The sequence below is a fragment of the Mus pahari genome, chromosome 3 (assembly GCF_900095145.1).
Source record: "Mus pahari chromosome 3, PAHARI_EIJ_v1.1, whole genome shotgun sequence".
NCBI classification, from domain to species: Eukaryota; Metazoa; Chordata; class Mammalia; order Rodentia; family Muridae; genus Mus; species Mus pahari.
The window spans coordinates 127,043,402-127,055,176 of record NC_034592.1 but is presented as its reverse complement, the minus strand read 5'-3'; the positions used below and the strand labels follow the sequence as shown (position 1 = coordinate 127,055,176).

At 40.4% G+C, this 11,775-nt stretch overlaps 1 protein-coding gene across 9 annotated transcripts in view; it reads left to right on the top strand.

Annotated features, from left to right (window-relative positions):
• Dzank1 (double zinc ribbon and ankyrin repeat domains 1) overlaps positions 1 to 11,775 on the top strand; it is a 56,584-nt gene that overhangs the window by 24,686 nt on the left and 20,123 nt on the right. For all 9 annotated transcript variants that reach the window (XM_029536600.1, XM_021193872.2, XM_029536598.1 and 6 more), the window contains exon 10: positions 5,111 to 5,203. In XM_029536600.1, coding sequence (XP_029392460.1) covers positions 5,111 to 5,203 — 93 coding nt within the window. The remainder of the gene's footprint in view (positions 1 to 5,110; positions 5,204 to 11,775) is intronic.

Genomic DNA, 11,775 nt, shown 5'->3' with positions numbered 1-11,775 from the left:
CAGATATTTGAAAAAATTAGATATTCTAGTTTTTAAAATTCACAGGTATGTGGCTAATTAGGAAAAAATCCCAAGAGATTAGTGATAAACATTAAGAATATGGTAAAAAAAAAAAAAGAAAAGAAAAGAAAAGAAAAGAAAAGAAATCAAAGATCCTACATGGAAATTCTAAAATACTGACAGCATGTTGTTATATAATCTCAAGGGTGGAAAGTGGATGTTCATTTTATATTTTCTTTTTTAAAAAGTGGGGCTGGAAAGATAATTTAGCAGTTAAGAGCACTTGCTATTCTTCCAGAGGACCTGAGTTCTGACCCCAGAGCTCACATCAGGCAGCTCACAACTGCTTAAAACTCTAACTCTAGCCTTATATAGTATATACACCCTTACACACAAATGAAATCTTTTAAACAAGCCATATGTATTTTATACAAGATTGTAATATACAATAAACTTCACTATTTGTAAAGAAAAGCTATGTATCCCCTTCTCCTCCTACCACATATTCCCCTTCTCCCCTGGTGTTTTGAGACAGAGTTTTTCTGTATAGCCTTGGCTGTCTTGAAACTTGCTCTGTAGACCAGGCTGGCCTCACGGAGATTGCCCCTGCCCCTGCCCCTGCCCCTGCCCCTGCCCCTGCCCCTGCCCCTGCCCCTGCCCCTGCCCTTGCCTCCTGAGTGCTGGGAATAAAGGTGTGCATTGTCACCACCTGCCTAGCCATTATTTTCTCTTATTCCCCCTCCCTATAGATCTCTTCTTGCCCTCTCATAATCCATTTCTCCTCTAATGTCCTACAAATACAGATTTCTACATCCTGCATATGAGATGCAGTCTATTTTATTTTGCTTAACATGATCTCCAGTTCTATCCACTTTCCTGCAAAAGTCATGATTTCATTCTTTGCTGACTTAAAATTTAAAAAATGAAATATAAAATGTATTATTTTCAAGGATTCTGTAATAAGGTGGATATAAGCTCTGTGGTGGTGGTGTACCACCTGTAATCCTAGCATTCAGGAGGCAGAGTTAGGCAGAGTTCAAGGCCAGCCTGAGCTATAGAGTGAGTTCCAAGTACAGCTAGAGCTACACAGAGAAAACCTGTCTTAAACAAAATAAATAAAATAAAGTTATAAAGCTAAAAAAATTAATTTGTGTTATGGACATTTAATTATAGTCAACAAATTAATTCATGAAATTAACATCCTGGAAGTGAAGATTATATGTGTTTATAAGGAAAGCATTTTTAAAAGTCTAGTGCTAAAGAAAAAATCTAGTGCTTTATATTTCCAAAGAGCCTTTTGCAGACCAGTTAAGAAAGAGAATATGATAGTATGTTAAGAGTCTTATTTCTGGAGAAATAATTAACACACTGCTTTTAAGGTCAAGCATATATTAAGAAAGAACAGTAGCATCCCTCATAATTTAAAAATTGAAAATTATAGGTACTGGATAAAACTATAAGAAACAAAGGTGTGTAATAAGGAGAAAAGAGATAAATGTGCCATTATTTTGCGTGATCAACAGTATAAAAAGCTTTATCAAAAGATAATCTTATCTAATAAATGAGACCAACAAGGTTATTAGTATAGGAGAAAACTGAATATTATTCTGCACAAAAATATTATCAACTAGAAAAGTAATAAAACCTTAGTTTCCCTTCAGGATAAACACAGATCTGGATTGTATTTAGTAATTAACATGAGCTATGTAGAGGAAAATCATAGCCTATTTAAAAATCATGAAGAGAGGAGAGTCAATTAGGAACCTGATAGTGCTCATGGACTAGATGAGACAATAAAGATAAAGACCTAATTTATCCTAAAACTAATGTATACATTTAGTGTACTTCCAAAACGATTGCAGTTATGTTTTAAAAAGAATATCAGCTTTTCCAGACCTGACACATCCACAATAACTTCATACTCCTGCCCAGCTAGAATGGAGTCAAGCCTAGGATGATGTGGTAGAAGTGGAACTCATGACCACCCTACAAACCTGTTCATGTACCCAGCAGTCATGTTCAGGTGATGTTACATAAATAAATGTCTAGTTGCCAGACAAGGTGCCCCATGCCTTTAATCCCAGCACTTGGGAGGACAAGGCTAGGAGTATCTGTATGAGTTTGAGACCAGCCTGGTCTACATAGAGAGTTCCAGGACAGCCAGAGCTACATAGAGAGACCTGTCTCAAACAAACAAACAAACAAAAAACCAAACCAAACCAAACTGACTAATCAATTAACTTCCTAGTTAATATAGGTGAAAATACCTTGAATCATTCTAATATCACAGTACTTGCTTAGATTTGAACTCATGACCTTTGGAAGAGCAGTCAGTGCTCTTAACCACTGAGCCATCTCTCCAGGCCTATTATTCTAATATCAATTTCATTATCCAAACTAATTTAGATGCTGACTAGCAGAAAAATGAAAATGAGAATATTGGGCTTAGGCTGAAAAGACTGATCCTGTGTCTTTCAAAAGAAAATGTTTGAAAATATGACAGACTAGCTCATCTAAAAAATATGTAGATATGAGAGAAGAAATAGAATGTAGGTTATGTGACCGATGAAGAGCCAGCAAAGTTCTCCTGCATAACCTGAACACTAAGTAGTGTGGGTCCATGATCTTTTTATGAGATGCTCTTACCCTGTACTGACTGTGCCTGGAAGCTTCCAGGTTGCAGAGCTTTACCTGCCTCTGCCTCCTGAGTGCTGGGATCAAAAGTGTGTGCCACTATGTCCAGCCTTTTTAAATCTTTACTTTTAAAAGAAAACATACATATGCTTTGATACAAACTCTTAAATAGTAAGTCTTACAATTTAAAATAGAAACAACAACAACAAATTGGTTAGCTTTTATCACAGGCATATATAACATCTAATTTATGACTAAGTGGCTGGAAGTGAAAACTTGTAGGTATTCGAAGGACCTACAGCTTGGAAGTACAATACTGACTACAAGCTGTTACTTAAATTAATTTAAACAAACTTCAAATCACAGCTATGCTAGCCATGCTTTAGATGAACATGACTGTGACTAGTATTACAGGCATCAGGGTATGGAACATTTTCATTATTGCATAATATTTTGTTGTGTGTCTCTGTTGTAAATACCATAGGGTTTGTATTTTGCACCCCTGTAGTATATGTGTTTTTCATACTTAGAACGCCTCAAAGTTATTATGAACTAATGCCAATTAGTTACATGAAGAAAGAACCGTGTCTGTGCAAAACAAGATAAATGAGTACGTTATCTGTGATGAACACTAAATAAGGATTTGTGAATAATGGATAAATACTATATTTCTATTCCTTGCAGTGTAGAGTTCAGAGATAGATATACTCTGTGAGTTTATGTAATGGCAAATGCTTTGCAGTCAAGTCTTTTTGCCCCACTTTTTGCCCCACTTCCTGAGTATTTCATTGGGCTTCCTGAAAAGAAAGGGAGAGTAATAACCAACTAATATGAATTTGGGGACCTAGTACTCTGGAATTAAAAACAGGCAAGTGTTCAAAATATTGATTGAGGTGAATGAATTAAAGAAAGTTTTTCTTGTGTTGTTTTACAAACTCATGTCAATAAAACCATTTTGGTATGCATCGTGACAAAAGACATGGGATTTATTTGGGATTATTTTTGCTATCTTAACTTCCTTATAAGTGTGTGGGTATGTCCACATGAGTGCAAGTACTGGCAGGGCCAAGGGCATTGGATTGTCCTAGAATTGGACTTAAAGGTGGTTGTGAGCCACCTGATGTGGGTCCTGGGGACCAAACTCAAGTCATTTGAGGCAACAGTGTGCAATCTTTTTTTTTTAAAGATTGATTGATTGATTGAGTGATTGATTTATATGAGTACACTGTTGCTGTCTTCAGACACATAAGAAGAGGGCATCAGATCCCATTACAGATGGTTGTGAGCCACCATATGGTTTCTGGGAATTGAACTCAGGACCTCTGGAAGAGCAGTCAGTGCTCTTAACTGCTGAGCCATCTCTCTAGCCCAACAGTTTGCAATCTTAACTTCTGAGCCAGCCCTCCAACTGAGACAAAGTTGTAACAAGTAAGAAACACTGCTTATTTGATTCATGAGCATTAAAGCTTTATTTATACTTAAGGAGAGATGTGGAAACGAGTAATACTTTAAAAAGAAGAGCATATGGAAATGGAATCATTGAAAGAGACCTTAAATGAGCAAAAATGTAATCAAAAAAATTCCAAATTTTCATCACAGTACCATTGCATCTCTTATGGCTGCAAAAACAATCCTTGAGAGTGAGGGTACTAACTCACTTGGCTGCCATCTCCAGATAAACTGGCCTGCTGCCACACTTGTTGCATCTGAGCTCCTTGGTGGCTGAACCTGCAGAACGCTACCTAAGCAGTGGTTTCCAATCAGCTCACATTTTACAAACTGCAGCCTTCCATGAGTTGGGTCTTGCCCTGTAGGCATTTTCCACTATCCCAGGGCAAACTGAAAAGTGTGAGGTTTCCCCTTAATCATACTAATCTTATTAGCAGTCAGCTTCCCACCTCTCCCCCTCCTCATTTCTAGCTCCGTCTAGTTCTATCATCTCCATTTCTGTGTTGAATCTTCTATTGTGAATTAACTTGGGAAGCTGCATTAATATTTTCTTCTGACAGTCACTTCTTCAAATTCTATGTAAGTCAAAACCTACAGAACAAACCTACATTCCTGGTTAGCATAAAGTCTTGGGACCCAACAGACTTATAAATCCAGACTGAGCTTCGGCTGGTCTCAGGTCTTTCTCTTTCCACTGTAGGCTAATGAAGTAGAAAGCCTGTTGACTGTTGGCTTTCCTGTACCGGAGATGGAAACATAATCACTGTAAAATTTCAAATTGTCTTCCTCAAACCAAATGAAAACTGTTTTCTATTTGTTTGCTTGCTTGCTTGCTTGCAGTTCTGTCTCTTTCAAAACTGTGTTCAGTTATCTGGCAGGGTGCCAGACATTGATAATGTTTTCAATAATCCTCAGACCAATGTAGTATTCCTGACTGGGTGCATTAATACCAGTAGTTCACCACCAGGACTGTGGGGCGTCTCCACCCTGCCCTTGCTCATTCTCTTTGTAATTCCCTGTTGTCAAGGAGAGGGTGATCTGTCGCACCTGTGGCACTGGGAATCCTGCTCATCTGAGATACTGTGTCACCTGTGAGGGGGCCCTGCCTCCAACACAAGAGGTATGTGGCCTGCAATGTGAATGTCCTATCTCTGGTGGCCTCTTAGTTTTGTTTGCTGAAACAAGCTTTGACAGGTCAGGTACACTGAGGAAGAGGGCTGGAGTCGGTGATTAATCACTTAGCAGGCTTTTCTCTGAGGGAGCAAAACTTAATTGTCTAGGACCATCGAAAAGGGTGAAAACAAGCATGCGAGCACACTCGACACACACACACAAGACCTTGGTAGATGAAGTAAAGCTCGGACAAGCTCCAACAACTTTATTTTTTTCTGCCATAACTTATATATTCCAGAAAAATGTTTAAGGCAATATAAAAATTACAGTGTGGTTTCATCCTGTTTTTCTTCAACTGAATGATTACAGAGAGTATAGGTAAAAAAGCCCAGCATGTCCCTAGTGCCCTTACATGATTAAATGTTTTACAGATTACAGGTGAAAAAAAAAACCAAATTATTCCCAAGGACCCATGTACATTTATGTTTAAGTAACTTGTCATAGGTTAACAAAGTGTGTAAGCAAGCAGGATATTTCCTCAGCCAGTTCTCTTACTGGCAGGCTGTCATTTGCAATTACAAAGAAAGGATCAATCAACTTATTATTTATCTTAAAGAATACTCCCATAAAAAAATCTTAAGAGAATCACAAATCTAAACTTTTATATAAAAATCAGTCTCTTTTACTTTAAAATCCTGCCCATTAACTCATTAACACTGTTTTATTAAATCATATCAGGAAGGAGAGGGGAAAGGCGGGTACAGGTAATTAACCATCGCCTTGCTCACCAGCCCAGCTTTAGTTAGAGAGTCCCTGGGGCTCATGCTAGTCAGGCTGCCATTGCTCTTCTGTTTTGACCTCAAAACTCCCACGCTCAACTATCAAGAGTGTGCCTCCGAACGAGGTGTTGCTCAGACAGCTGCGAGAGCTGGAAGAGCAGTTCGCCCTGGAGGCTGGAGGGTACCAAGCCGGCACAGCACAGCTGGAGGAAGAGCTTCGACAGCTGAAGGAAGAGATGGCGAGGCACCTGCGAGAGTACCAGGAGCTCCTCAACGTCAAGATGGCCCTGGACATTGAGATAGCCACCTACAGGAAGCTACTGTAAGGGGAGGAGAGCCGGATCTCAGTGCCGGTTCATTCCTTCGCCTCTCTAAGTTTAAAGACGACTGTGCCTGAGGTGGAGCCTCTCCAGGATAGCCACAGAAAGAAGATGGTTCTGATCAGGACGATTGAGACCCAGGATGGGGAGAAGGTGGTGACAGAGTCCCAGAAGGAACAGCACAGTGAACTGGACAAGTCTTCTATCCACAGCTACTGAGGCCTCAGCCAGAGCNCTGACCCTGACCTAAGCCTATTCCTAAGCTTGGCCCTCCCCAGCACCAGTCTGTAACCAGNCCTGCTCTGCATGCCACACACAGCCCCTGCCTGCCAAGCTCCACCTGATCCAGAGGCTGGGCCTCTCCCCGATGCATAGGTGTGACCCATAGCTTTCCTGTCCTCGTAAGAGATTGATGAAGATACCCAGGACANCAAATCTACTCAAGAATGACCCCATGGTCCGTGGGGTGGGCCAGAGTGTGGGACTCACTCTGAGTCAAATAAAATTGCTACTGAGAGAAACTCAAAAAAAAAAAAAAAAAGAGTGTGCCTCTCTGAACTTTAAATTATTCCCCAGGATTTTCTACATCAAAGTCACTAACAAAAACATGTTAACGTCACCAACAATCTACATCTCTGCATTCTTTCTAAGGGTGCTTGTTGAATCATTAATCTGCTCCAGCAGCAATACTTGGAAAAGATCAATGTCTGTTATTGGAAATGCCAACGACACTGCTTGATGAGGGACCGGACACCCCCTTAGAGTTTTCCCACAAGGCGTAGGTTGGGAGGGATGAGATGACTCGGAGGGCAGCAAGCAGAGCGGGACTCCATAAGAGCATGAAGTTCTCAGGACATATGGTCCTTGGGGCTCTGCCTCCCGAGGCTCACCCATCTCAGTTGTGCTAACCAGTGGGCCGCATTCCGGGAGTTCTAAAACTGCTCTGTCTTCCTTCTGCATGGCCCCAATAGTTGATGTTAGTGGAGAAGTAAGGCATACAGAGAGAGGATAAAGACCATTATGAAACACAAAATCGGGCTGCAAGACGGCCCAGCAGATGAAAGTGCTTGCCACAGAAGCTTGGCAACTGAGTTCCATGGATTGGACAGTAGGGGAGAACTGACTTCCAAAATTACCCTCTGACCTCCACTGCAGACATACTCTGTGGCCATTCTGATACCTGAACATGGGATAGCTTTCCATTTATTTCTGTCTTCTATTTCATTTTTTATACCAGTACAGGCGTTATCATACATTTAATCCTATAATATCACTCCTTCCCAACACCTCATACATGCTACCTTATGACATCATCTTATACGGTCCATAGCGTCTGTGGTTAGATGCTTCTCTTACCTTGATAGTATGGGTGCCCCGTCCCATCCTCCCATCAGGCCAGCGATGTGTGAACTTTGTCATCTTTTTAAAGTCTTCACATTTTACATCCTGGTTTTCATTTTGCCTTTTATTGTTTTATTTTCTTTGCCTTGATTTTAATTTGATCCTCTTTTAAAAAATTTTTTTTTACTTATTTGTTTGCTTGTTTAATTTTTTTTGATAGGGTCTCATTATGTAATGAGTTCCTGGCTGGCCTGGAACTCACTATATTGATAAGGCTCACAAAGATCTGCCTGCCTCAGCTTCCTGATTAAGTGGGATTAAAGATGTATGCCACCATGCCTGGCCTTTTTTTTTTTTTTTCTTCACATTTTCTATTTAGGATCTGTGCACTGCTGGGTTTTCTGTTTGTTTGCTTTTGTTTTTGTTTGTTTTTTGTTTTTCTATTTCTTCTAGCAAGTTTTGAAGAAGAGGTAGTAAATAATTAGATATAAGCATAAAAAATGAAAAGTTTAAAGCAGCAATAAAAGAAATACAAGAAAATCTGAGCGTGGTAACAAGCCAGCAGTTGGGTTGCGTGGGAGAAGCATGACTTCCACGCCAGCCTTGGCTACACAGCAAGGCTCTGTCTCAAAAAGTGAAAGAGAAAAAAGAAAGAACAAAATTTAAGACAGGGATAAATGGAAGGTTAGCCCATGTTCAGGCTTCAGAAGAATTAACATAGATTAAAATGTCTGCAGTTTCCAAAGCAGTCTACAGATTCAGGAAAATACTGTCAACATTTCAATGACTTTATTTTTTTTATAAAATGGAGAAAATAATCCTGAAGTTCACATGGAATTACAAAAGACTTGGAATGGTCAAAGCAATCTTCAGCAAAAAGGAGAAAGCTGAAGACGTCATACTTCCTGAAAAAAAAGCCTTAAGCAGCACAGTACATATAAGGTACATATAAGGTACATATAAGGTACATATAAGACACATATATAGGCCAGTGGAGCTGAATAGCAGTACAGCTAGCCCACAGATTTACCACCAATTGATTTTTAAAAGTATTTGCATATTTGTTTATTTACTTATTTTTTTGTATTATTTACTTATTACATGTATATGAGTGTTTTGTTATCACACATTTCACACATATCACACATGTGCACCATGTGTTTGCCTGGTATCCTCATAGGCCAGAAGATGGTATTGGCTATCCTTGGACTGGAGTTAGATGGTTGCGAGCTGGAAATTGAACTGGAGTCCTCTGGAAAGCAGCCCTCTTAACCCCTGAGCCAGCTCCCAGCTCCCCACAGGTTGATGTTGGACAAAGGTTCTAAAAACATAAAATGAGGAAAGGACAATTTCTTTAATAAATTGTACTAAGTAAACCAGATCTCAGCCTGCAGAAGAATGAAACTGGACCATTTTCTCATATGTACAACAATCAATTAAAAATGAACTAAAAATTTAAAACCTAAGACTTGAAACTACAAAGCTACTAGAAGGAACAAAGGAACCTCAGGGCATTTTCTAGTGATGACTTTTCAGCTATGACCCTAAAATACAGTAGCAAAGGTAGAAATAGGCAAACAGGACTGCACAAAAGGAAGACAAGTCTGCACAGCAAAGGGATCAGCAGGATGAGCAGGGTGGAAGAAGACACTCAAACTGCACTTCACCAAGAGTTCCCACCCCAGTACTGACAGACTAAAGCAACTCCACCACAAAAGGTGGCCAAGATAGGAACAAAGGACTCGAGTAGACACTCTAGAAAGTGTTACAAATAGCCTGCCTATAGGCACTTGAAAATGTTCAACACCCCTAACCATCAGTTAGAGGCCAGGGAGGTGGCTCAGCAGGCAGAAAACACCTGGTGTGCAAGCCTCACAACCCAAGTTTGTTGTTGGAACCCAAGGTGGGAGGACAAAACCAGCTCCCAAAGTTGACCTCTGACCTCCCTCTGCCCTCCATTTGCTTCATCTGTGTGTGTGTGTGTGCGCACGCGCATACACGCATGCATGCACACACACACACAAAGTAACTTAAAATGAGATACTGCCTCACTCCAGTTATAATGGCTGTTATCAAAAAGACATACTTAACAAATGCTGGTGAGTCTGTGGAAAAAGAAGGACCCTTATCCATTATTGATGGAAATGCAAATTAATATAAACGTGGAAAACAGTCTGGAGATAACTCTAAAACGTAAAGATTTATTATCATGTGATCAAGGAGTATTACTACCACATATATACCCAAAGAAAAATATCGGTATGTCAAAGAGATAGCTGCATCTCCTGATCATTGCAGTTCAGAGTAGCCATCATACAACATCAACCTGACTTTATTAGCAGAGGAGCAGATAAAGAAAACATGGCATGCATACCAAGTAGAATACAATTCAGCCTTTAAAAGGAAAGGAACTCCTTTCACCTGTAACATAGAGACATTCTGTTCAGTGTAAAATAAGCCAGACACAGAGTCAAATACTTAACGATCTCATTTACATGCATGATGTAAAGACATCATTAAAAAAAAAAACCCGCCGGGCAGTGGTGGCGCACAGCACTTGGGAGGCAAAGGCAGGCAGATTTCTCAGTTCAAAGCCAGCCTAATCTACAGAGTGAGTTCCAGGACAGCCAGGGCTACACGGAGAAACCCTGTCTCGAAAGGAAAAAAAAGAAAAAAACCACAGAGACTGCTAGGTGATGGTTTAGGGGGAAGTTGGTGAAAGAGCCACTGTGCTTCTGAAGACACAGTTCAGAGCGCTCTCATTCTTCATGATGACCAGTTAATTCTCACCAGTGTTACTATTGGTCGTCATCACTCACTGTATCTTTGAAACTTTCCAAGAGACTAAATGTTGTGTTCTAACCATCCAAAAAGGATAGCTAATGAGGTGATGCATATGATCAGTGATAGAGATGACCACTGTACATACATCATGCCATGCACAAAACATACACAATTATTTTTACATCTTATTGTTTATGTGTTTGGGTATTGGCGAGTGCATGTGCAGCACATGCATGCAGTGCCTGCAGAGGCCAGACGAGGGTGATGGATTCCCTAGGTCTGGAATGACAGACACTTGTTAGCTGCCTTGTGGGTGCTGAACCCAGGTCCCCTGGAAGAGCAGTTGGTGCTTTTTAACCTCTGAGCGCTCCCTCCAGCCCACTATATAAATTACTCTTATTAATTAAAATGTGTTAAATGTTCCCATGTGGGGAAACCCTTCCACATGTGATTCAGATCCTAGTATTGGCATCATGTATTTAGCCAGGCATAGAAAAGTGGTAATGAAAGAATGTCCTTAGGTAGGTCAGTTCCCCTGACCTTATCCTTCCTACTGTAGTTACACATCCTGCACCTATGCACTGCACACCTTGTAAGGATGGTATAAAGAAAGCACTTGCATTCAGCTTTAGCTTTCTGGGCCCCCTCACCCCCTGCCCTTTGCCTCCCATTTGTGTGCAGTGCTCTTAGCCCCGGGCCAAAGGCTAAGACTGGAACCAAATTTGCATAACTCACCTCTCACGTGTGTGTCCTTGTCCACTCCCCAGAGCCTTCATGCATCCAGAGCAGATTTTATAGCTGTTCAGTCTTACTCCATTGCCACCTAAAGGAAAATCTGTTAGGTTTAAAAAAAAATTATCCCTGTTCCATAGCTGAATTTTCAAAACCAACTGTGGAAATAGGCGAATGAGACTGGCAAAATTAACCAGAATATCCACACATTATTCCCAAATCAAATGTGTTGTAAATTGGGCGAATCTTGTATTTGTAGCTGTCAGGTAATGGGAGCTCAAATTTTTAGCATTCTGTCACCATTAAATTGCACTGTCACTTTCCATAGGAGCTGAGAGAATGATAGTGAGGTTAAGAAACCATAACAGTAGAAAATGATGGCACTAGGGGCATGAATGTTCTGATAGACTCAAGTAAATTTCTCATCAGAAGATTTATGTTTTGGCTAGAGATAGCTCATTTGGTAAACTCCTTGCCTAGTATTCTTGAGGCTCTGAGTTTAAGTCCAAGCACTACATAAACTGTGTGAGCCAGCACACATTCCTAAGCATTAGGAGGTGGAGGCAGGACAGTCTGAAGTTTAAGGTCACTCTCAATCTGAAACTACCATGGGACACATGAAA